This window comes from Ascidiella aspersa, chromosome 2, assembly GCF_963924565.1.
Source record: "Ascidiella aspersa chromosome 2, kaAscAspe10.2, whole genome shotgun sequence".
Lineage (NCBI taxonomy): Eukaryota > Metazoa > Chordata > Ascidiacea > Phlebobranchia > Ascidiidae > Ascidiella > Ascidiella aspersa.
In genome coordinates this window covers 8,888,977-8,912,900 of record NC_139448.1, presented here as the reverse complement: position 1 = coordinate 8,912,900, position 23,924 = coordinate 8,888,977, and the positions used below count along the sequence as shown (strand labels likewise).

Genomic DNA, 23,924 nt, shown 5'->3' with positions numbered 1-23,924 from the left:
TTAGGTAAAGACATCAAGTTGAAAGTTCGATTGGCGCTTTGTAGAAAAAAGACAACCGTTTTCGCGTGTAGACATCTTGCGAATTTGACAGAAAACCCACCTGTTGAAATACAATATGTAAAAAGATTTATTTAGATGTTAGAACTGTGTAATTAAACCATTTTGTGTGTGTTTATGATGCCAGAGAGGACGTACAAAGGCAACTCGATGAATGTGAGCATTACCACAAAATAATAAACTTTTTAAACTACAACTAAACAATATCGGCTGCTTTCTGTTATAGGCTTTTTAATTTACTATCAAAAATGCTTAACTTTAACTGTCCACTCTTTATACGAGAATTTTTATACAAAAAACGAAACAAAATGTCGAGCACAACCTTTCGCTGAAGGATGGGATCCAAACGTCGCTCATTTTTGTTGAAAGTTTCTCATCCAAGCTTGCAATCTCCTTTTGAAATCTTTCGATTCCCACTCTGTTATGGAAAGCACCAACCTATGTAGGATTATAATAACAGAAGAAAAATCAGGTACACTATGTACGGATCTGTAATATATATCTTGATAATGAATCTTGAAGCCACAATTTTGGAGTAAATCGACATTATCTTGATAAAGAGGCTTTGATAGGCACTTGCATCATCATCAATTCATTAACTTTACTCGACAGTTTAAGAGCATATTTCATTTTTTTTAACAAGTGTCAACTTGAAGAAAAAAACATGCTTCACTAGAACATATCTATTAACATTTTATGTAGACCAGGGGTTCTTAAACTGGGGTCTATGGACCCCTTGGGGTACGTAAACTAGTTTTACGGGGTCCATAAAGCCCTAATTGAAATATTAGTGTAGATTTAAAAAGTTATTATTTTTTCCAAAAAAAAAATGTTGAAGAACAAAACAAAACGTATTTGAACTCTATTAAGCTTTCACATTTTTTGACTCGGAATCAGCAGATTTTTCAAGTCTATTTGTATTGTCACATCAATTTATGACGTCATCTCTAAAATTTCTTGACAACTTATACTGGTCCACGCGACGCAAAAATATTTTTTCAGGACTCTGCGGTAAAAAAAGTTTAAGAACCCCTGATGTATAGACCTATATAAAAATGGAAAGACAAAATGACCTTGGGTTACATTGCAAGCATTTCTGTACAAAGCTTGTTTTTCGTGTTCAAGGGCCGTAAAATGTTATACGAGGGTTAGTATTCAAAGGTTTTGTGTTACACGCAAGCAGTAAGAAATCTTTGTGGATTTCATCGCTCGGTATTTCATCCCAATTTAAATTTTGCCATTAGTTCTTAAAAAGTCCATATCCACAATCAAAATGCCCGAAAAATGTAAAATGCAAGCGTAATCCAAGCAATTCTGTATGCATACGTTCAACAAATGTAAAGTGTTAACTTACATGAGTAAGGATTACGCCGTCTTCTTCCACCACGCGCAAACACTTGCTGTACACTTGGCGGAAGAATTCCCACCCGTTGTCGTCCGTCTCGGAGAAGTGTTTCTGAATATTTGCACGTTAAAAAATGGATATTTTGCTATAGGCAGGCTTAGCGATGTAAGTTTGTTTGATGCTTTATTTAATATTTTATGATAACTGCACTACACGCAGTATGCCAAACTGAAGAGTAGGCCTGCCCTATATCATACCACGAAGGAGTTTTTTATGTTAGGTTTAACTTTTAGAGCACGATTATCTTTGTAGCTGTAGAATAACCTATTCAGACAGCTTTTTTGCGTTTTTTTAATGTTTGTAACTTATATCACGCTAGCTATTGTTATCGTTATACTGTTTGAAGTGTTCTTCACTTTTCTTAGATATTCGCGAACAGCCCATTGTGTCATATATCTGCATTACTCTTATTGTTTCAAGATAGCGGGACATGCTAAGTTTGGCAAATATTTATTGATAGATTTTGCTAATCTTCATTTGACTAAACTGAACCAAACAAATTGCCCCTATAAAGTTAGCAGCGATATAAAAGTTTAGTACATGTTCCGACATTCCATTTTCCGCAACGTCTTCGATTTTGTTTTCTATCGGAATATCGGTGAGGTCACTGATGACGTAGTCGAACTTGACACTGTCGCGTACGCACTTGTTCAGATATTCCAAACAGTCGCCGACAATTATCTGAAATGGTTACCGAGATTAAATGAGGTTTTGTAATACATCTATCGGATGTTGGCTGAGTGTGCTTAGGTTTGCGACAAGCTCAACAATTGTTAAAACACTGCGTGCGTAGCTTTTTATGTTACTCAATCTTTGTTGTTACCAGAGTTGAGTTTTTCAATGGCGAAAAAGATGAACATTTAACGTTGGTAGGCCTACATGGCGGTATTTACGTAGAACGTGAGCGACATTCATTGCTGACCTACGCTGTTTGGCGAAATTGCCGCCCATGTTTGGGGTTGCATGTTGTGCGCCAAGCACACACACATTTACACGAACGCACGACGCTCATAAACACACACGTATAGTACTATAGAAATAGCTGCCGGTCGTTCCACTGATTAACCAAACACGGGAACAACACGGGGCCGGTAGCGTCGTTATTAACGCTCACGTAAAACGCCGATGCTACCATTGATCACAACATGCATACGGCTTTATTCATCAGCACAGGACGATGCCGCGCTAGTTATTAATAAACACGCCACACTTCCTGCCATGTTAAAGTGTTGCCTGTCAGTTGCGCGTGGCCAAAAGTATATAGACTGTATCCCATAGTTTAATATCGAATGGTTATAGACGGGTGAAAAGGACCCTAAAGACAATTTTTATCAATCCAATTTTGGATAAGGTTTTATCATAATTTCTTATCAAACTTTTTTATATCAACAATACGCAGTTAAGTTGGTACGATTACAATCAAATATATATGACAAAGTTAAAATTCTCGTCATCAAAAAGAACAGGTAATTCAACAGCAACGCGGCCACACCTATATTAAAGGTGAAATGCACTTTTTTACGAATATTTATACGAGGGGCATTTTGACAACGGGATAAGCCAGGGGTGTCCAACTCAAACATGCTGGCGTGCCAACTTTGATCTTATAACTTCTTTTCGTGCCAAAGTTTAGCAACTATTTTTTTTTCTAATATTAAAAACGCTTTTGCACAAAAAATAAAAAACAGAATAGTGTTATAATATCAGAAGTAATTGTTTGTTGTCGTAATCGCTGGGGTTGTTTTGTATTATGAAAAGCAATGCCAATTGGCTGAATAACAAATTTAGCTTTTTATTATAATTGGCTGAATTTTGGGGAGGACTTGCATGCCGTTTTTTATTAGGTCGCGTGCCTCATGTTGGACACCCCTGGGATAAGCAGTTTTCGGTATAGAAGCGATTGCAAAAAGGGACGCATAAAATTCGTGCAAAAAGTATTTAAAAATAATAGATAGTAACCGACACCCGCAACCAAGTGGTATTACATATTTTTTTTAATATATTAGGAAATATTAGCGCGGGTCCAATACACGTTATATGCACAATTTGCGAAGAAAGGAGCTAAACACGGACCCATCTAATTTCCAAAACAAAATTCCAAGCAAGACAAATAATGATGTTTTTCTAATAGTTAAAACGGCATTCCAAAGCCTTAATGTTTTTACAACAACCGTGCAACAACTTGTTTTGGATCGGATGGCGTTACATTTTGTTTAGCTTTTTTATTCATAAAATGAAACGAAACAACGAAACGACGAAACGGCCGCTATAGCTTCACGTTTTACGTTTTCTCAAGTTTTGTCGGCGCGGACGCACCTGGTGTTTGTCGCTTCTGTAAGAGTCCATCGAATCGCCGCAGCATCCCCTTAAATGCTTGCTGCAAGCTTGCATTACGACCTCGTCAATTTCAACCATTGTTACGAAGCGAGGCGATCGCTTCAGGATTTCGTGGAGGGCTCCTGCATGAACATTAAGTGCTATAAATGGCTCGAGGCGATCGTATTGGTGCCCGCTTGAAATTGTCCTTATATGGAGGAATGTGTTTGCGGTTAACTATAAGAGGTGACTTTTGCAGATGCTTTCTCAGGTTAGAGAAAACATTTTCCCTCCCCACTTTCCTGAAGTGCACCATGCTTGTATTTTGTAGGTCAGTGCGCTTGCCAACCAATAGGTCGGTGCCATGTATAGTCGATATAGGTTGCTTCTCGACATTAATTTATACGTGTTATTTCGGAATTTCGCCACAAATAAAAGCTGGAATAACTTGTACTCAATGTAAATGTTAAAATTACGTCGCCGTCCTTAAAAATATATGTGATATTATTAGGGATGTGCGATAATATCAGATCGGTGCATATCCAACACTTATATAGAAAAGAACCGATAACGATCCGATAGAAAACTGATATAGGTAATCACTAATCAGCCATGTTTTCCAATTCAGCGAAGCGTTTTTATCGCGAATAGTAAATCGTTTAAAAAAAAATTGTAATCAACAAAAAAAAAGAAGAACTCTACGTTTTTCGCTAGAGCACTTTATGACTGAATAACCTTGTAACATTGGCCTTTGTAACAATTTTTTTTAACAGTTCATTGAAATAATGTCGTTTTGAAATCGTCGTTTTGCGGAACCGGTATCCGAATAAACTATAAGAGGTTTCGGACATCCCATGTAAAGTTGCCGCAAATACGGCTCGTAAATGCGCCATTATTGATTTGTGGGCGTGAAGATTATCTTCTGCTGTTCATTTTTTAATTTCGATCGCTTTCACTGCGATTTGTTACCTCCATAAAAAAATATACGCTTTTTACATTTGTAATGCAAATTAAACGAAGGATGAATGGTTACCCTCCAACCGACTATGATCGCATCTTTTACAGTATTCCATAATCTCCCTTTACTGCAAATAGCAGTGAGTGATTTTTGTTACAAGTTTGAGAAAAAAAAATTTAAAACTTTTTTTACCTCCATCCCCGCCACCCAGGATCAGAACGGTTTTGTCGAGGTAGTCGATGCCGTCGTCGAAGCCGCAAATGCGCGTCGTGTACAAATTGTCGTCCTCCGCCAAATCTGTTGAAAAGCAGGAAAAGCATTTTGTGCGGCGCCTTTGTAGTTTAGCTGGAACCTATTTGTGGCTTAGTGCAGTGTTTTTTACCCACGGTCGCGACCGGAAACTCGATCGCTGTGTAATTTGGTTAAATCGACGACTGTAGTAGTTCGCACGGTCAGATTTATTTGAATCATGGCACGATTACTCTAAAGTTTTAGAACTGCGGCAGAAACTGAGGCTCATAATAATTCATATTTGTATGGCTGTGTTTTGTCTAAATCTAATTAGGGTATTTAGGTGGCACTATATAAAGGCAAATTATATTCAAATCTTGACAACCTTACGCACAACCGTGTTTCATTAGGTCTAGGTATGTCTTTGATTTCGATACAATTTGTCTTAATATAGTGCCACCTGATTACTCCATATTTAGTAAAGTTGAACTTATTTATTACAATGCGCTATGTCTTGTTCGCTTACAAAAACTCCAGTAAAAGACTTTTGTAAAAGACTAGGGTCGCCAAAGCTTACTGTTATACTTACGCTTAGTATTTCGGGTCGCAGCGAAAAAAGGTTGATGAACACCGGCTTAGTGCAAGTAAGGCGCAATTCCACTGAAGCGGAACGTGCGTTACATTTTAAGAAACACAGAAAAACTGCCCAGCGAGGGGTTTATGCGATTAGTCGGAAACACAGTGAGCCTTTAAATTCCCCATTCGAAGCTTTTGCGGATTTGCATTTAATTTAAGACTGTCCAATCTGCGGTATGCGGGATTAATGTGGCCGCCCAATGAACTGGCGTGGCGGCGAATATACAATGAAACTAGGTTTACAGTATACGGTTAAGTTTTTGGCGAGTATTTATCTATAAGCAACAGATGCTGGATTATGTTTCTAAAGATGTGAAACACTTAACTGACATAAAAATTGACACGGAACAAAGGCGATTAAAAAAAAGTAAAACAGGGATGATTACTTACTTCATTAGTCTACTGATATTAAAACAACAAGGAAAAATATTTAAACACAGTTATCCTTTTCTATAGCAATTGTAACCTGCGAATATATACTTTAGAATGAAAGTTTAGCCCACAATGACTAAATATATAGTAGACCTGATGTAGTAACTAGAAAATCGATTAAAGGGCGGCGATATTTTGGCTTTACTGTTATCCTTCTATTTAGCAATTGTAGCCAGATAATGTATTTAGCACCAACATTTATCCAAGAATGTGTAAAACTTATAGCAGGCCTGGGAGTCGGAGTCGGGACTCGGGTAAGACCACGTAAATCTACCCTAGTCCGATGTGCGCATGCGCATTACCAAATTTTGAAACTAACATGATCGCCAACTTTAAATTCTAAATGCGGATTAGCCTATGTTGGACATTTTCAAACCTCATTGAGTAAATTCATTATATATTATATGAGTAAATGAATTATATATGACACCCCTAAGTGGATTGCTGAATATCCACTGTATTTAGTGACGTAAATTGGTGAAATACACACTGTAAAGTCTGAGAAAGTCTGACACGGACTAGGGCTCGAAAAAATCGCAAACTTGGCCGGAGTCAGACTCGGGACTTTGGGTTATTTTTAACCGACTCCGTAGCACTGGCCTGGTGTAGTTAGACAAGCGGTTAAAAAGCGACGAAATTTTAGCCTTAAATTGACGTGTTCCGTACTTTCAAGTCCATCCAGGATTAGCGTGTTGCCGAAATCGACGCACTTGGCGACCACCACTCGTTGGTAGGGGCTTGTTTGATCAAAGAACACTGTGGTGTACTTCTCCTCGCAAATTCGCCCGTCGACCCTTTCTGTGTAAGGCCACTCGCCTGTGCCGCGCTTTAATGGCGCCGTCCTATGGACAAAATCAACTTTTTTGTGAAAAATAAGAGATCTTGTTATATCAACAAGCCGCGAGAGTAAATTAAATTGTTTTTATTTTAATTAGCCGTTGTTTTAACACCTCGGACGACCGTTTACTTTATTTCGCAAGTTTTAAACTTTTAGGATATCTTTGCTAAAGTAAATGTGAAAATTAACTCCAAGAGAAAAGTGCGGGGGTTCTATTTTCTTTCTCCTCAAACAGAAACAAGACATGTCTGACTGATATTTATCCTAACCAGAAGCGTTTAATTTTACCCCTAATGTACAGTGTTCGCAATATGTTAATTGATTTAGTACAGTGGTTCTCAACCTTTTTTCTTATGTGGCCCACTTACGTTACAAAAAAAGTATGTGGCCCAATAAATTTTTATGAAGGAAAAAACTGTAGAATAGGTTTAGAACAAAACATACTTCAAAACAGGTGAAGTAACCGTGCATTAGTGAGATACTTGCAACATCAACAATAAATTTACATTCCTTTTTAATTTCTCCCCAAGCCATTATTTCTGTAGAATTAAATATAAGGACACAAATGAAGCTAAATCTAGCTTTTTTAAATTGGTCTGTGGCCCACCTCAAATATTCTTATGGCCCACCAGTGAGCCATGGCCCACTGGTTGAGAAGCACTGATTTAGTACAAACAAAAACTAAGCGAGAAAGATGAGCACCCGAACTGGAATTTAAAAGATGTTGCGGGAAACCCGTAAACCTTCGTCACTGTTTTAACTGTTAAGCAGTCGCCACAGAGATAAAACACCAGAAAAAGCATGGCGCTCATTTTATCGGCTCCTGCTTTTTTTTTTATGTGCTATTTAAGCAAGGCTTACCGGTGGACGGAGTCGTGCGGCAATGCATTTCCGAGAAGCTTGGCAAGAAGTTGAGCTTCCTGAAACGCGTCAAGTGTGACGTTAGGCAGTTTATGGCGGCGTAAGGATTTGCGTCGCGAGTGTTTGAAGTCAAGGGTTGAGTGAGCAGCACGAATAGCAGAAATGCAAACAAATAAAAATATCAAAGTTTTAGTTAGGGCAGTGATTCTTGACCAGGGTTCAATCGAACCCTTGGGGTTCGACGCAGCTGTTTCAAGGGTTAGGCGAGAAAGGCCTCTGAAACATAAATGCTGTTATTTTAAAGCTAACAAATACATTTCAAAAGAACAAAGTTTAAGTTAAGCTGCAAAATTAGTAGCCAACCAGTAGAAAGTGTTTTACGATGAAGAATGCTATTCGGTTGCGCTTTGAAATGATGGTAAAAATGAGAATTTAGTTAGTTAATATTCTTATTCTTAACGTGTTTATTAACGCATTTAAGATGTTATCAATATGAAGACATTTACAGTTCATTCTATAAAGAAGACATTTTACAGTTTATTCTATCATCCCAGCGTTTTCCCCAAAACAGTTTATCCCCACGTAGATTGTTTACCATTTTATTACGTCCAATCGAGTGAATCATATAATTTTAAGTAATGTTTAAATTGCCAAATCACTGTAAATTGTAGCAATGTTTGCGCGATGGTTTAGTTTGCCAGAAGTCGACCACGACCCTCTTATGTTAACCACAACAACTCAGCTAACCAGGCTTTTCTGATCGCCTGAGACAACAACAAACCATTTCCGGTAAATACTGACAGCATGAAAGCGTCAAAAAGATCAGCTGAAATACACTCAAGCTTCCCCACACCGACATTAAGATTTTTAATTTCGTAAACGATTTATGGGCATTTTTATCGAATTTGACTTGAAATAATTTTGACAAATTTCGATTTTTTTTAATGTTGGTAACCTTTATTGTTTGCATTCTATTTGAATAGGAAACTAAGTTGTTGCAATTATCACTTGTTTATAAAGTTGTAACTGATAAAGACTTCGGTTTTTAAGCGAGCGTGTAAGCCGGACTTTTTACGTTTGAAACGCACGTCGGTTATTAAGAGGCGTGCACGCTTTGTATGCATTATTTATTCGCAAGCGTCAAACGCCGACCTTGCGGTGAACGTCCTCGTCTTGGTCTGGCGAGAAGTCATTAAAGTCCGCCGCCCAGAATGCCGACGAAGCCACGTAGGTGAGCGAAAGCGTTCTATAAGCAAAACAAAAGAAAGTGTTTATTGCCTCAGTATGCAGTAACATAAGCCTAAAGGCAAAGTGAAGTTATTTGCAGAAATTAAAAAATGAATTTGTAGCCCAAGCTGTCAGTTGCTCCAGTCATCTCAAGGCCATGTCAGATAATAGGTCATTGTGTTCCTCGATTTTTGTTCTTAACTATGTACGGAAATGAGGTATGTTCACATGAGCAGCTAAAGCTAATAAAGATTTTAGCAGGTCGTTTAATGGAGTACTCAACACACTGATTGGTTCAAGTATAGGAAATTAAAGGGGGCCCTAAACCCAGTATAGGTATCCGAGTTTTATGGCAGATTGAAAAGGTTAAAAAAAACGCTTTATAGTAGTTCGGCAAGGGTACAAATAATTATAAATCAATTTAAAAAAGAAACACAAGCCTTGTTAGGCGCATAAATGACCATCAAAGGAATACTGATAGCACAATATTTCTCAGCCCTTTTTCGCTTCGACCCGAATATTAAACGTTAGACATAACAGCAAAGTTTGGGCTACCCAATTCTCTTCAATAGCGTTTTGTTGGAGAGAACAAAACCTAAGACATTATAGCATTAATAATTAATAAGATCGAATTTAGTTAATATTAGCTGTGTCTTCGTGTTGCTTCCGCAATTGTTTCAAATTTCGGAAATATCTTGCTTAGAACCAATCTCAATAAATCTAAACATACTGCAGTCAGCCACCAAACAAATTTAAACCGTGAACCAAATTAAGTTGAGCAGTACTGTAATGGCGGAATGCATAGACCAGCGGTTCTCAACCAGTGGGCCATGGCTCACTGGTGGGGTTGAGAACCACTGGCATAGACGCTAATAACCCCGGGATTGGCATCCCCTGCTATGTACAACATTACCTGTCACCGCTGCTGTTGCGAAAGAATAACGATGTAGTTGGGCCTGTCGGTTGTACAACGGTGGCGTACTGCAGGTGTTCAAAGCCAGCTTTGTTCAGTTCAGACTTTAGGTCGTTTAGAGTTTTGTCGCCAAGAAGACCTTGGGTAAAAAACAGCCGAGTTTGATTTGTTCCTCATAAGCGCTCAGTTGTTAAAGATTAAAGGCTGTTGAAAATAAACGCTGTAAAATTACCGGCTGCTAATCAAAGATAGCTCCTGATACTTGATTTTTACGTTTTTCGTATTTATTTTCTTTAAAACATGATGGTATGTCAACGTTTGATTTCGTCACGTTTAAACATAGACAATATTGTACGTTGTCGCATTTGTTAAACAACCATTACCTGCCGATATAATGCTGTAGGAGAGCAGGACCAATGTATATAGCGAACAGGTATGGCTGTGTTGCTTAGCAGTGATTTAATCATTTTTTTAAATGACTAAAGTTGCTGCAAATAGTCTAAGCAAATTACTGACGCCCAAGTGTAGTCATTTTTAGCAAATAGCAGAAGTCCAAGTCCTTAAATACCAAAGTCTCTGTCCATGTCATCACAATATCAAGACAACTTCAAATCACGTAATAGGCATCCAAAATATATATTGAACATAAAAACTAGATAAAAACGCTCCGTTATGAGTAATATTTTGCGTAAAAAAACATTAAAAACGGAACAATTGATGCATTATAGATTTGATTTAATAGAAATGTATTGAAATATAGTATTTACTTGCTAGTCAAGCTATTATCTAATGACTTAAGTCAAGTTACTTATTTGAAAACAGTGACTAAGTGCACTGGCGCATTTTAATACAACACTGTACTATAGGGTTGCTTTTTTATAAATCATAACATATGGCGTAGTTTGTATATGCTCACAGTTCAGTTGAACTGTCGTAATTTAAGAAGCGATTTTACTGATAGCGGTAGCTGTTTGAAGTATACCTGTTGTTGTCAGGTGTGGCGAAAGTCGGAGTTGAAACAAGGTAGACAGCATTTTCGACGTGAGTGCCTATAGGTAGTTATACGCAGCAGTATACTGTCACTGTGTTAACGACCAACTAAATCGCTATGTTTTGATTAGTACAATGCAGTACCACGTTGTGTTGACATGCAGCTAACTACATTACTTTACTCAGTTCGAACCGGAACTTGACGACGACAAAGAATTGACAACAACTGGTTGTTAACGTGTACTGCATAGCTAGAACTTACAAAGAGTCCGCGCCTTTTTGCACATTAAGCAGTTCACATGGCCGGCACGAAATTAAACTGCTTTTATATTTTCCACAATTTATTTATGCTAATTTTCTGAATTTAGGGTACAAAATATACAAATTGGGTAATTTTAGGCTGTCGTATAACTGGCAAAACTTTCCGAAATGGAATGCACAGCATGCCTACTAAAGTTGCACGGAAAAATTATGAAGTTTCTTTATCGTAAATTAATGAAAAATACGGTCGTTTATTCAAAAGCATTTTCTGGTGCCTAAACGATCAGTATAAGACGTTCGTTTTATATAAGTGTGTACGCATAAGAATAGAACCGCTATTGTTTACTAGTGCGACTTTAAAAGGTCAGAACCGAGCTTTTTTTGACATGAATTTATTCGTACACGGTTTCGAAAAGGTCGCACAAAATTTATTTTCTCGAAAAAAAGGAAACTGCTAGCAAACAGAAGGGAAATAAAAACATAAACATTTATCAACAGCTGAGCTGACATTCTCCCAATACGTCACCATGTTCGTCATTTCCGATTTCAGTCACTCTCAAATGGGCATTTTTTAAACGCCGAAACTCTAGCATAGCTTTTAAACCGGGTATGCTGCATGTATAACAGATGATGAGTTCATACCAAAACTGTAACAGAATAGTTTTGTTCCATTCCGACTATTTTTGTGCTATAAAGAAGGCCTGGCATCCTGATATATAAATAAACCGTTTTGTCTTTGTGGCAAGATGTAAAGCCAATATAATTACTTGAGAAGGCAGCCATTTTGAGCTATACATATTATTTTAATTTTTGTGCATTGCTCTTTGTTAGGTATGCAAAACTATTAATAAGTTGTAAAAGGGAATCGCGTACAAAATTGAAGAACAGTGCACTACCCATGTTTACCCTTTGTTTAGCGTTAATTTATAAGCACGTTGATTTCTGTAAGTTACCGCAAAAATGGTAAATGGTTTAGATTTTATAGCAAATGTATGTACCCTATCAACATTAGGCTTTTTTGAACACGTCCTGCTGTGCTTCAGTAGATTAATCAGTTAACCATTTATACCTGCTTCCTCGAATGTTGATAAATCAACTTAGTTTCGTTTCCGCAACTGAACGTGATTACCGTAGTGCAACTGTCTGGCACTACTGCAAAGTGAAAGCTTTCTGAATAAGCTATACGTTCTATAGCGCAGTTATTCTCATACTGGGGTACACGGACCCCTACGAGTCAAGGGGTCAGCACAATATATTTTAATAAATAACTGATAAATTGTTAGCCGGAGTAGGTTCTTATAACAGGATATTACTGAGAGCTTTTGCACAGTAAGAAGTTTATATGAGTACTAATTAGAATGCTCCCAAAATTGTTATATTTCACTTTTTTATTGAAAAAAAATGATGTGGTCCTCCATTGATTAAAGAAGGCAATAGGGGCCCGGAAAGTGAAAGTTAGGGAACCACTGCCAGTGTTTCTAAGAAACCTTACTAAAACCAATTTTATTTTACTGCACTGCATTGGAAATTTAGCAATTTAACCACGTTTTTCAGTTTTGTAAATGATTGTACCTAGCAAACAATATTGTAAAAATGTGCACAACGTTTACGTCACTCTTCCAAGCCATTCCACGTTCGTCGAAACGACAGAAATCGGGTAAGCAGTTCAACGCTTAAGCGATTTAAGTTAAGTCCGTTGGAAATAAGTCTAACGTATAACCAGTAGCGGTTCTCAAACTGGGGTCCGCGGTCCTTTTGGGAGAGGGAACACTTTTTCCAAACCAAGCTCAACAAACACAATAATAATAACTATGCCATGCATAGGCCTAATAGTGGGACCAAAGAAAAAAAGCCAAACTTAAGTTCGACCTATACGCGCAAAGTGACATTGCGCTAACGCAATTCCAACGTGTTCAGCTAACACACTGTTTACGCTCGTCATCACAAACTACAATTAGTTCATTCACGTGATTACAGCCTTCAATTGCATTGTGACATCATAGTGTTGCGTTGTGCTAATGAGAAATTACGTTTTGACAGCTTGCTGCACTGCCACTGTGACCCGTACGGTCAGGGTTTTAAAACTGTTCGTGATTACTTCACTCAAACAAAGATTAACATAGCCGAGCTGATACTAAAGAAGCAAGTGCACCCGTTCCATTAATACCATTAAAACAACGTGTTATTTTGTGTTCATTTGTGTATTTTTAAGGGGAACGTGAGCAATTTAAAAATATTCTTGGGGACCGTTATTTAAAAAAAAAAAGTTTGAGAACCACTGGTATAGACGAACTACGGTTGACGATTTAACTATAAGTGTTTTTTGCAAATTTTCAAGAAAGTTGATAATAAACTACAAAGCGGAAAAGATCGAGTAGATCGACATAATCTCATTAAAGACACACATTACCTGGATGACAATCTCGTATCTAAATCAATATGATGTCGATCTACTTGAGCTTTTTGGCTTTGCAATTTATTATCAAGCTACATTACAGATACGTCCATAGTGTTTTCAAGATAGTGTTCTTGCAAATTTGAGAAAGTGAACTAAGTGGGTATAAGTGAACTAAGTGGGGAGAAGTGAACTAAGTGGGGTGTTTGAAAATTTGCGTATAACCATTGACTACGCTAGCTTAAAATTGAACGATTTAACATGATGGGTAAATGCAAATATTCGAGGCAACTTAAGGTGAGCCATCTAAGACTCTAAATTATGCGATTAAATGTTTGCATAGAACTATCGACCTTCACAGAAGACTTGGACAACTAGTTTTTTATTAGCTTTTTATAATTAAATTAAATTACAATTAGGGCCTTAGTTTTCAAATTATCTAGAATTAAAATAACTAAATTCTTTAAAACTAGAAAATTATCTAGAATTTTAACTAGAAATACAGTTATATATTCACATTCAATTTACTTTAATTCGTAATTTATCATCATAAGTAACTGAAATCGTAAATACTTGTGTTTTAAACTGTAAAATTCACCTAAAAAAAAGTTGCTGCTACCAAAGAGTAATAAATCAAATTTTCCGTTTCGACTGTAATAAAAAAAAATGCCGTTGGATAAATAGTCATTTTAAAAAAAAAAACGAGATGAGAACTAGAATAAGAGAACACAAGCACCCCACTAATTAAATTAGAATAAACAGCATTTTGTTCTATGAATTAGTAAACTAGAATTATCTACAGTTGTCTGTTGCACAGGTTGTTTAAGATAAGATATCCAAAGTGGTGGCTTGAAGTAAATACAATACATTTTACTTAACGTAGGTGTTCTTCAGTATGGAATGTAAACCGGACTGCTGTAACCCTATTTGGATCTAAAATAATAAAAAACGCAATGGAACCTTGTAAGAACGTAAAAAGGACATTTTAACGTAAACAAAAGATCATTGCACCTGAAATACCGGAAGCAGTTCTAACTTACATGCCACGTTCCGTACAGACAGCTGGCGAGAAGATGCGGAAAATGTGAAGCGTCTACTTCTTGGTGAAGGCTTTAACTGCCAGTTAAGTGACGAGGTACCCGATGAGGATTCTCAAGGCTCGCCGACTGTCATGTCCTACTTCAGACATGGAAGTAGATTGCTGTGAGTAGAAAACTGTAGTGGAAAGACAACACAAGACGAAGCGCAAAAATAAAATTAATTCTCAACTTTTTCTGGGATGTTTGTTACACCCTTGAATGGGATAGTTCCCTAAAGGGCAAGGATAGGTTCTCGGTTAAAAACTATGTTTTTCGACTTTGTATTCCCTTTCCGCCAAAATAAATGGTATCTATTTGTGAACAAGAAGAGTCGCTTGTTTTTTGTTAGAAAGCGTTTTTACTATGTTTTTTATAAAAGAAAATGGGCCTTATCGTTACCTGTGTATTACTTCAAAATGAACCAGTCCATGATGTCCACTACACTTTTGTATATTGTGTATAAAATGTAATGTTTCCTTGGTGTTTAGACAAGTAGGCCTACATTGGTTTTAAAAAGGCGTATAAAGATAACTGTTTTATCTGTTTAACCAGAACAGTCCAACTGACGTGCACCCAAACTCTAATCACGCTGGATTTGACAGAACGAAGCCGGGATAAGCAAGGAACCACACACCAGAACGTAAGTATGATAACCAAATCTACTTACTTTCTTAAATAGTTATATACAAGGATGTGTTTTTGCAGAAATCCGATGCAATTTACGCCAAACTACAAGAAACCTTACATCAGTTCGAAGTGCATCGGTAAGATTATGGAAGACTCGTATATCAGAGTTTATCTAGGATAGTATTTCTCATCTGTTTTTTTCAGGGCTCATGTAGCTTAGGGTTGGTGAGGTTAGCAATTTTCTAACCTCTATTCTTGATGCTCATCTGTTCAACTCTAGTTCTTGTTTGAAATTAAGCGTTAACGATAAAGACAGCAATAGGGTGTATCTTTATAGAATCGAAAACCATCGGCGGCAGGTTTTAGCCAGTCGATCACTGCTCCGCTGACGCGTATATTAACAAGTAAAACTCATAGTTAAAAACATGAGTAAAAACAGGATCAGACGTTTTGTTTAAAGGAAAATATATTTCGCCAAAGTGGCATCATCAGTTCCTGTAAGAGTACAAATAAATAAAATCAGAGCGCAGCCATCAACAAACCAATAAAAGTAAACAATAAAATATTAAAACATTATAATAGACTAAAAACGCAATGAAAAGCACTACAGCCTCGCAGGCAACACGACTGGGATAAATGAGTAGGCGACGCAAATAAGTGGAGGAAGGGGAAAAAATACATATGAGCAGTGCGAGATGCTAGACGGTAAAATGCGGCTCGAATGGGTAGCGATAAGATAGCGGTTTATCTTATTCGCGGTAGAACCATTTTTTGGATGTTAATGGTTGCGTTGACTACCTTTAGCCACTTTGCTTCACATATGTCCAACTTATTAAAAGGTGGTTTTTCTAAAAATGTTATGCTGAAACACTCTGCAATGGTAGGCCTCTGCCTCAGCATGGACATGTGTTTGTCAGCGTAGTGGCGCAGAAGTGCTGCTTTGTCGTTATTTTCTTTGTACTTGAAAGTTTTCCATACTGCTCTATGGCCTCTCCACCTTGTTGCAAATGAATTTTTTGTTTGCCCGACGTATCGTTCGCCACATTGCCGACAGGACGCCATGTAAATACCGTGGTCGGTGCAGCAAAGTGCTTGTTTCAGTGCTATGTTCCCAGTGGCCGCACGGGATTGACTTTCCAGTGGAAGGGATGGTACTTGCCGGTTGACTAATTGCGCGGTAGTTGGTAAGTACGCTTCCAAGTGTCGGAGGTCTTTTGTAGACAAGCATCGCTTGTGGCTGCAGCCTTCTTTCGTCTAAGGTAGTTTTAAGCAGCTTTGGAAAGGCTGTGGGCCAAACTACAAGGTCCTTTCTGTTTTTCTTTGTCTGCCTTTGGCGCACTTTAGCTTCAAACTGTGCTGCAGTTTTTAACGTGAGTTTAACCATCCTTGGAGGAAACTGCGACCGCAGACATTTCTTGCCGAGATTTTGAAGGCTCAGTGAGTAGTCTTCCTCCATCTCGTTTAGTCGTCTAAGGCGTGTCGCCTCTCCAGTTATGATTGATTTAAAAACGGAAATGGGGTGGTGGGAAGTTCCGTGTAAGAACTGCCGATGTTTTGCAGTTTCTTTTTTGAAATCCTTTAGTTTGAAGCCGAAGGGTGATTCTGCACATGGGACATGGAGTACGTCAAGAAACTCGACCTGTCCACGTACGTCGGTTGTACAGAAGGAACGAAATAGGAGACGGAGTCCATGTGCTGCAAGTGCCTTTTCCAAAGATGTTTGAATGTGTCTGTTTGCTGCTCCGCCTGCAACAATCCAGACAATGTCATCGATGAATCTTTTAAAGACTTGTGCTTCCTTTAAGGTTTCAATCCATGGTTTTATTATATAATGCATTGTAATGTTAGCCAGCGATACTGAGTGGTTATCGCCTGTAACTATACCATCTTTCTGCTGGTAAAAATTATCTCCATGCTTCGTCACCACGCTCTGAAGCGTTAGAATCGTCAAATCTACAAGTTGCTTTTGCGCTGCCGTGGTAAAGGTAGATTGCTCTTGTAAGGCTGCAGCTACAGCTTTCTTGACGGTTGCTCTTGGTAAGTTTGGGTACAGCCCCACCACATCTGCTGCTGTAACATATATTCGTTTTCCGATTTTACGTTTCTTTTGAATGCAGTTACCTTTCCATTTTTTCACTTCTTCTACGTATTGTCTACTGTCTGCACAGCATTCGTCTATTCCCGTTTTACAATATTTGACTGCAATAGGATGCAAAATATACTCAAGTAAGGCAGTGACGCGGGAAGTGGTGATGTTTCCTGCCGCTTGAACGAGCCGAATAGGAATGTCGCGTATCGTAGTTGATGCTAGCTGTTCTTCCGTCAACTTGTGTGTTTTAAATAAGGGGTACGCATAGGCCGGCTCGTCATTGGAAAAATATTTCGCAGACGGCCCGGATACCTTGTGGTATATACCCCCGGTGATTTTAACCCCAACGGAACAGAGAAGTAGATCGTCCGAAATGGCGTCTTGTGCATGCAACATCTTCACTGCATCTTCGCACGTCTTAAACTTTCAAGTACAAAGAAAATAACGACAAAGCAGCACTTCTGCGCCACTACGCTGACAAACACATGTCCATGCTGAGGCAGAGGCCTACCATTGCAGAGTGTTTCAGCATAACATTTTTAGAAAAACCACCTTTTAATAAGTTGGACATATGTGAAGCAAAGTGGCTAAAGGTAGTCAACGCAACCATTAACATCCAAAAAATGGTTCTACCGCGAATAAGATAAACCGCTATCTTATCGCTACCCATTCGAGCCGCATTTTACCGTCTAGCATCTCGCACTGCTCATATGTATTTTTTTCCCCTTCCTCCACTTATTTGCGTCGCCTACTCATTTATCCCAGTCGTGTTGCCTGCGAGGCTGTAGTGCTTTTCATTGCGTTTTTAGTCTATTATAATGTTTTAATATTTTATTGTTTACTTTTATTGGTTTGTTGATGGCTGCGCTCTGATTTTATTTATTTGTACTCTTACAGGAACTGATGATGCCACTTTGGCGAAATATATTTTCCTTTAAACAAAACGTCTGATCCTGTTTTTACTCATGTTTTTAACTATGAGTTTTACTTGTCGATAAAGACAGTTTTTGTTTTGGGAGGAAATGGTTTATAGTTATACTTTGAATGAGACAATAGCAAATTGCACGTTTACCTAGTTCAAATACAATACTGGATAACATTTATTGGTATAGATATCAAACTTCCTGGTGTTGACTACATTTTATAAATTGACATTTTAAGGTAGAATTGCTGCGTTGGGTCGCAAATTATGATAAATCTAATTTCTTCATAAATTTGGTATTGGGTCAGAACAGTTGCCAGCCTTTTATTGGAAAAGTAGCAAGTGACCAACTTTTCAGACAAGTAACCAGCTTTGTTGGTATAGAACGGTGCCGCTGAGAAGAGGCGACGCGATTTGGCAATACGGCGAATTGGGCGACGGAAGAATATCCGAAACCGACTTCACCGAAATTATCGTCGACGAACGCAGCGAGTTTCAACGTGTTACCATCGGCAAAAGCAAAGAATTCGGGAATATACTACTCCTTGACTGGATAGAAAGTAAGTTTAGCAATTAGAAAAAATGAGCGATACTCAATATTTACACTTTATTGCAACGCTTTTTTCCCAGCTTGTCCTTAAGATTAAAGATGTGCAAAATTATAGGATCAGTGAAATTATCGGATGTCAAACAGTAATATTGGTACTGGTCCGAATATACCGAGGTATCGGACCGATGCGATCCAAATTAAGTTGTGCATTTCAGTCACAATTGCGATAACTCGTCGATTTTCACTTTAAAGGTTCCTTAAGAAAACAGAATTTTAAAAATCCTACTTAACCTCGCGTCCAACGCTTATAAGTAGTGTTGGGCATCATTAACGTTTAAAATCAGGATCAACGTATAGTAGTACCATCACCCCCCGTTAACAATAAGCGTTCTGCTTGTTTTATCGAACAGCCATAAGTGACCGAAGTTATCTTTAGATCTATCCGAAGCAGACTCTTCGTACACTTGCGCCCTTTGCGGACTCGACAGGCCAAAATCAGTCGACTACGAAGGCAAGTCCGTGCTTATTCTTGGCGGCGGTGATGGAGGTACGTAATGCTGCACTGAGCTTTCGTACGCTAATCCTACTACATACAAAATGCGAACTACTTCACTATAACCACTATGAAATAAAAAAACACGAAACAAAATTTTTGTCAACTGTAACACACCATTCACATCTAACACAGAGTGGGTTTGTGCAGGGGGCCAAAATTAGCTCGGAAATTTGTCGCGCTGAGGTTTTCAGAGTGTCGTATCTCCGAAAGTTGTGCCGCTAATAAACTGATTTTTTTAAATATACCTTGTGTTAGCTTCAGCAATCGAGAAAACCCACTTTTAGCAGAAAATAAAGTGTACCAGGAATTTAAAAAACGATTGGATGAATGTTTAGCGGCTCTCAATGCGATTCGCAAGTTGAAGCCACTGATGATCACAATGATCGAGATTGACGAAGTTGTGATGAAAGCTTGCAGCAAATACTTGAGGGGGTGCTGCGAGGATTCGCTCGATAAATATGAGGGAGACAACTACAAGGTAAACAAGGAATGCGTCACGTATATCCCAATTGTTGTTCTCTGCCTAAGTAAAACTTTACGCAAATTAAGCCCTAGAAAACATGGTAAAACAATTAACTATTAGGTAAGTGGATCTTGGTTACAAAACAAGATTATGGCGTGACAAAACGAGCAAAACCCGTTCAATTCTCTCAAACAACTGGAAAAAATACATTTAATTACAATTTATAAACAAATTTATTTTTTCTACAGTAGCCTCATATAGTATAATACTATTAGGTAACATATCCAATTAGGTCGATTTAAAAACAATTCACTTTCTCTGATTAAATAGCTTTGCGTCAAAAAAGTCTAACGGATCATTGCTTTGGCGAGGAGAATACTTGACTTCGCACAGTAATATAAATTTCTAACGCGTGTCCTTTGTTTCCAACTTCATGGCCGAAAAAAACAACCTTTAGTCCAGGGGTGTCCAACTCAAACATGCCGACGTGCCAATTTTTATCTCATAACTTCTTCCCGTGCCAAAGTTTAGTAACTAATTTCGAATATTAAAAGCGCTTTTTAACAAGTAATAAAAACGTTTATTTGCACATGAAAAACATTTCTTCATTTAATCAAACAAACCATTCATATTTGACAAAATGCGTATATAGGCTAATTGTGAATGCTAGCCTCCACTACAGTATAATATGTTATAATATCAGAATTAATTGTTAGTTGTAGTAATTGTAGGAATAGTTTAATATTGTGAATAAATAATGGCAATTAGCTGTATAAAAAAAATTAGGATTTTTTGACAATTCGCTGAGTAACAAATTAATTGTTTTTTGGGGCTTGCGTGCCATTTTTTATTAGGTCGCGTGCCATATTTGGCTTTAGTCGGACAAATCCTTAGAAGTTATAAAAAATCCCTGCAATTGCTTGAAATCACTTGCAGATTCACGTTGGCGATTGTGTGGAATACATGCGAAAATACGAGAAGGAAGGAAGAAAGTTTGATTACATCATCAGTGATATCACCGACGTTCCAATCGTTAAAGAAGTTAACAAAAAATTGACCAACAACTCCCATTCCGACGATTATCCGGTAAGTTACAAAATCAAATTGCAATTGTTAAAATAAGCAAATTTAAAGAAAGATCCAGATTGCTATAATAATTTGTCGATTCACCTGCTCGAGGTAGAAAATTTGGGCTTTAAATCTTACTTGACAACTGCAACGGTAATTGCATTTCTTATTTCATTCCAAAATCGGCTATTTTGAATTATAAGCATCGCGATTTGGAATATAAATAAACAAAATAGGCCAGTTTTAATATAGTCATGAATTGCGTACTCATTCTTAGGCCTACTTGTCCAGATAAGGCCAAAATTGTATAGCAGCTATTGCATATAGGCATGAATCCGATAGCCACAATAAAACTGTTAATACAGGTAGCAGCCGAGTGGTTGTCTGGTCCGGGGTGGACGTTTTTCCGGCAACTGCACAACTCCAGTCTGAAGCTACTGAACCAAGGCGGTCAAATCTTTACCCACGTAAGTTTGTCGAAACAGTTTAAAGATAGGACTCTTTGAAGTGACCGTTTGTTCGTTCAAAGCGCCTGTTCTTAACCTGTGGATGTGGGCAACTTTCCCAAAGGTGTAATTTAACAATTTAGAAACGGAGGTTTTGACAATGATATGGGATGCTATTTTTGAGCACCGAATATCTAACAGTAGTTGCAGCCTTCTGATTGTTAAACTTTTTAATGTTCATTTTAAATTTGTTTATTTGTTAATTGATTAAGGATACCACTTTAACTTACGACAAGGGATTATTGATATCCAGGTGCTTCACTAAGGTTTAACACACTCGTAAAATGTGTGCAAAAACATACTAAAAACTTTACCACGCAAAAAGTAGCACTGAATTTGTGATAATGGAAATCACGACCCCTTGCAAGATGAATGTCGTACCTTAATTCCTGATCAGCAATAGCAGAATACTCTAGCAAATGCATCGTCAGTATATCTTAATTCGAATGAAACCATTGATAATAATAAGTATAACTAATTCACGTCCTATCCAAGTTATTAAAGCTTCGTTCTATTTGACCGATGCGTCAGAGTGAGGAGATACAAAGTCAAATCACATACCTGTAATTACTTCTGAAAAGAGCTATTTGATTTATAAGGTGACGGCCAGATCAAACGAAGCGGGAATCCGACAGTTCGAGTCAGGTTTGCAGCAACTAGACCAAAAAGTCGCCTACGAGCTTTTCGACACTTTCGTCCCCTCGTTTTGCGAAAAGTAATTCAGAACAACTTGTAAACCAAAATGCTGTAGCCTATACTATGCGTGTTTTTTACCGCTCGATTTCCATCTTTATCCTACATATAGTTTTGCCGATATTTACAAACAAACGATATTCAACATAATATTTGTTAGCAAAGAAAATACATCGATATCAGCACTACAAAAATTGTATTCCGTGTAAAATTCGTATTATACATAGTCGTTCACTAATTACTTAAATCAGCAATACCATACAAAACTCGTCTCTAAATTAAAAAAATGTTGGATTGACTCCGCCGCATCACCAACAAATAGCTGCTTAAAATTTGGAAAACACATACTTAAAAATGTATTCGCTTTTGCTTACAGATGGATGTTCTGTCATATGAAGAAGGCGAGAAACATCGACGTCGATACATGAAAATGTTTGCTACCTCATTGACAGCCTAAGAAATACTTAAGCAGTGTTTAGTAGAATTGCGTTATATAACACTCAAACGCGTTTGCCACCTCATTGCCAACACAACAAATAACTTAGCAATGCTGTTTGGTATAATTAATAGAAGCCCGGCCAGTTTGTGTGTTTTTGTCGACGCCCGTATTTGCATTTGTTATCACGCATTCTCCCTCGTATATGGAATTATTTTTTACAAAGTGTTGTATGCCTTATGTTTAAGAATCACCACCGCCTAAATTATAAGGCTGCGGAGTCGGAGTCCGCTTAAGGACTCGCGTAAGATTACTGGAAACTGCCATGCGCTTGCGAAGTGGCCAATTCCGATAATACAGCAAACTGCAAATTGAAAAGGTGGAATAGCATGTATGGTGAAATATGTGCCAATCGCAAAATATAGGTGCGTGACTTGTATGACACCGCTATAAGAGGATTGCTGTATTATCACTACATGTTGGTTTACTCAATGGGTGAAATACTGGTTGTATATTCTGCCCCGAAATGGACAAAATTGCCGAAGTCGGGACTCCACAGCCCTGCTTAAAACCGACTCCATAGCTCTGGCTTAAATTGTCATTCGGCTCGTAAACTAATCATATTGTTTGTAGAGCGAATCGGTTGTTCGTTCAAGGGTCATTTTTGCGCTACCATATTTCGCCTGAACGATGTTCAAACCACGGATGAAATAATGTTTTTTGTTTGGTCGGAAAGCCGCCCTTCAAAACCTGGCCACTGGACAATGCTAAACGAAAATACTAGTATTTTTAACCTCTGGTGGGCGAACTAATGATGATCTTGGTGAGCCTTATTGTACTCTTATAGGTTTCACGGGGATTTAGTTCCATTTTGATCCCAAACTGTTTACTGCTTTGTTGTCATATTGGTTTATTTGTTTCTTATATTATCACACTTTGTACAGGGGCTGTTAAAACTGATTTTCGGCGTTAACTTTAGGTTTATACAGTGTTATTAATATTATAATTGCAAACAACAATTTTGCTTCATATTAACGGTTTCTTCTAGGAAAAAGTTCTTCTATCAATGAGAACTATAACGCGCATTTTATTGGTAAACAAAAAGACACATTTTAATGTACATCATACATCATATCGGCGTTATACGCCTAATCATTCTTTACCTATGCCTGAACGTATCCTGGTGGTTTTCACATTACAATTAAACATAACGTGTGGCCAATTAAAAAGTATTTTGCAAATACAACAAGTAAAATCTTAATTAGGTGATTTTTGACCAAGTCAACTCAAAGTCAAATCATTGACATAAAAATAAAACGTAAATCTTTTAAAATCGTTCAACTCGTCTTTGTATGAGCAACATCTCAACTATACGCTGCAATCTAATCGTTTTACGTAAAAAGATTGAGATAAAT

General features: G+C 37.7%; 2 protein-coding genes across 2 annotated transcripts; one reads left to right on the top strand and one right to left on the bottom strand.

Annotated features, from left to right (window-relative positions):
* LOC146163451 (spermine synthase-like) lies at window positions 1–11,908 on the bottom strand. The gene is made up of 11 exons (XM_083380508.1): window positions 11,893–11,908; window positions 9,875–10,013; window positions 8,887–8,980; window positions 7,735–7,793; window positions 6,702–6,877; window positions 4,929–5,033; window positions 3,779–3,921; window positions 2,003–2,143; window positions 1,412–1,513; window positions 380–495; window positions 1–100 (listed from the first exon to the last, which is right to left on the bottom strand). Exons 1-11 carry the CDS (start codon window positions 11,906–11,908, stop codon window positions 1–3), a joined length of 1,191 nt encoding a protein of 396 aa, XP_083236634.1.
* Window positions 11,909–13,784: 1,876 nt separating this feature from the next.
* On the top strand, window positions 13,785–22,757 carry LOC146163450 (spermine synthase-like). The gene is made up of 11 exons (XM_083380506.1): window positions 13,785–13,788; window positions 14,579–14,723; window positions 15,152–15,239; window positions 15,305–15,363; window positions 18,622–18,797; window positions 19,224–19,334; window positions 19,679–19,821; window positions 20,743–20,875; window positions 21,238–21,341; window positions 21,980–22,095; window positions 22,450–22,757. The coding sequence occupies exons 1-11, from the start codon at window positions 13,785–13,787 to the stop codon at window positions 22,499–22,501; spliced, it is 1,131 nt and encodes a 376-aa protein (XP_083236632.1). The 3' UTR covers window positions 22,502–22,757.
* Window positions 22,758–23,924: the final 1,167 nt, after the last annotated feature.

What these genes read in the sequence shown, in the direction of transcription:
- LOC146163450 (XM_083380506.1), top strand. An exon ending in CATCAGTTCGAAGTGCATCG is followed by an intron (nt 15,364 to 18,621) that starts GTAAGATTATGG and finishes TTGTTGGTATAG; the next exon opens with AACGGTGCCGCTGAGAAGAG. An exon ending in TCTTGGCGGCGGTGATGGAG is followed by an intron (nt 19,335 to 19,678) that starts GTACGTAATGCT and finishes ATGAATGTTTAG; the next exon opens with CGGCTCTCAATGCGATTCGC.
- LOC146163451 (XM_083380508.1), bottom strand. An exon ending in ACGAGGACGTTCACCGCAAG is followed by an intron (nt 7,794 to 8,886) that starts GTCGGCGTTTGA and finishes GACGCGTTTCAG; the next exon opens with GAAGCTCAACTTCTTGCCAA. An exon ending in ACGGCGTAATCCTTACTCAT is followed by an intron (nt 496 to 1,411) that starts GTAAGTTAACAC and finishes AATCCTACATAG; the next exon opens with GTTGGTGCTTTCCATAACAG.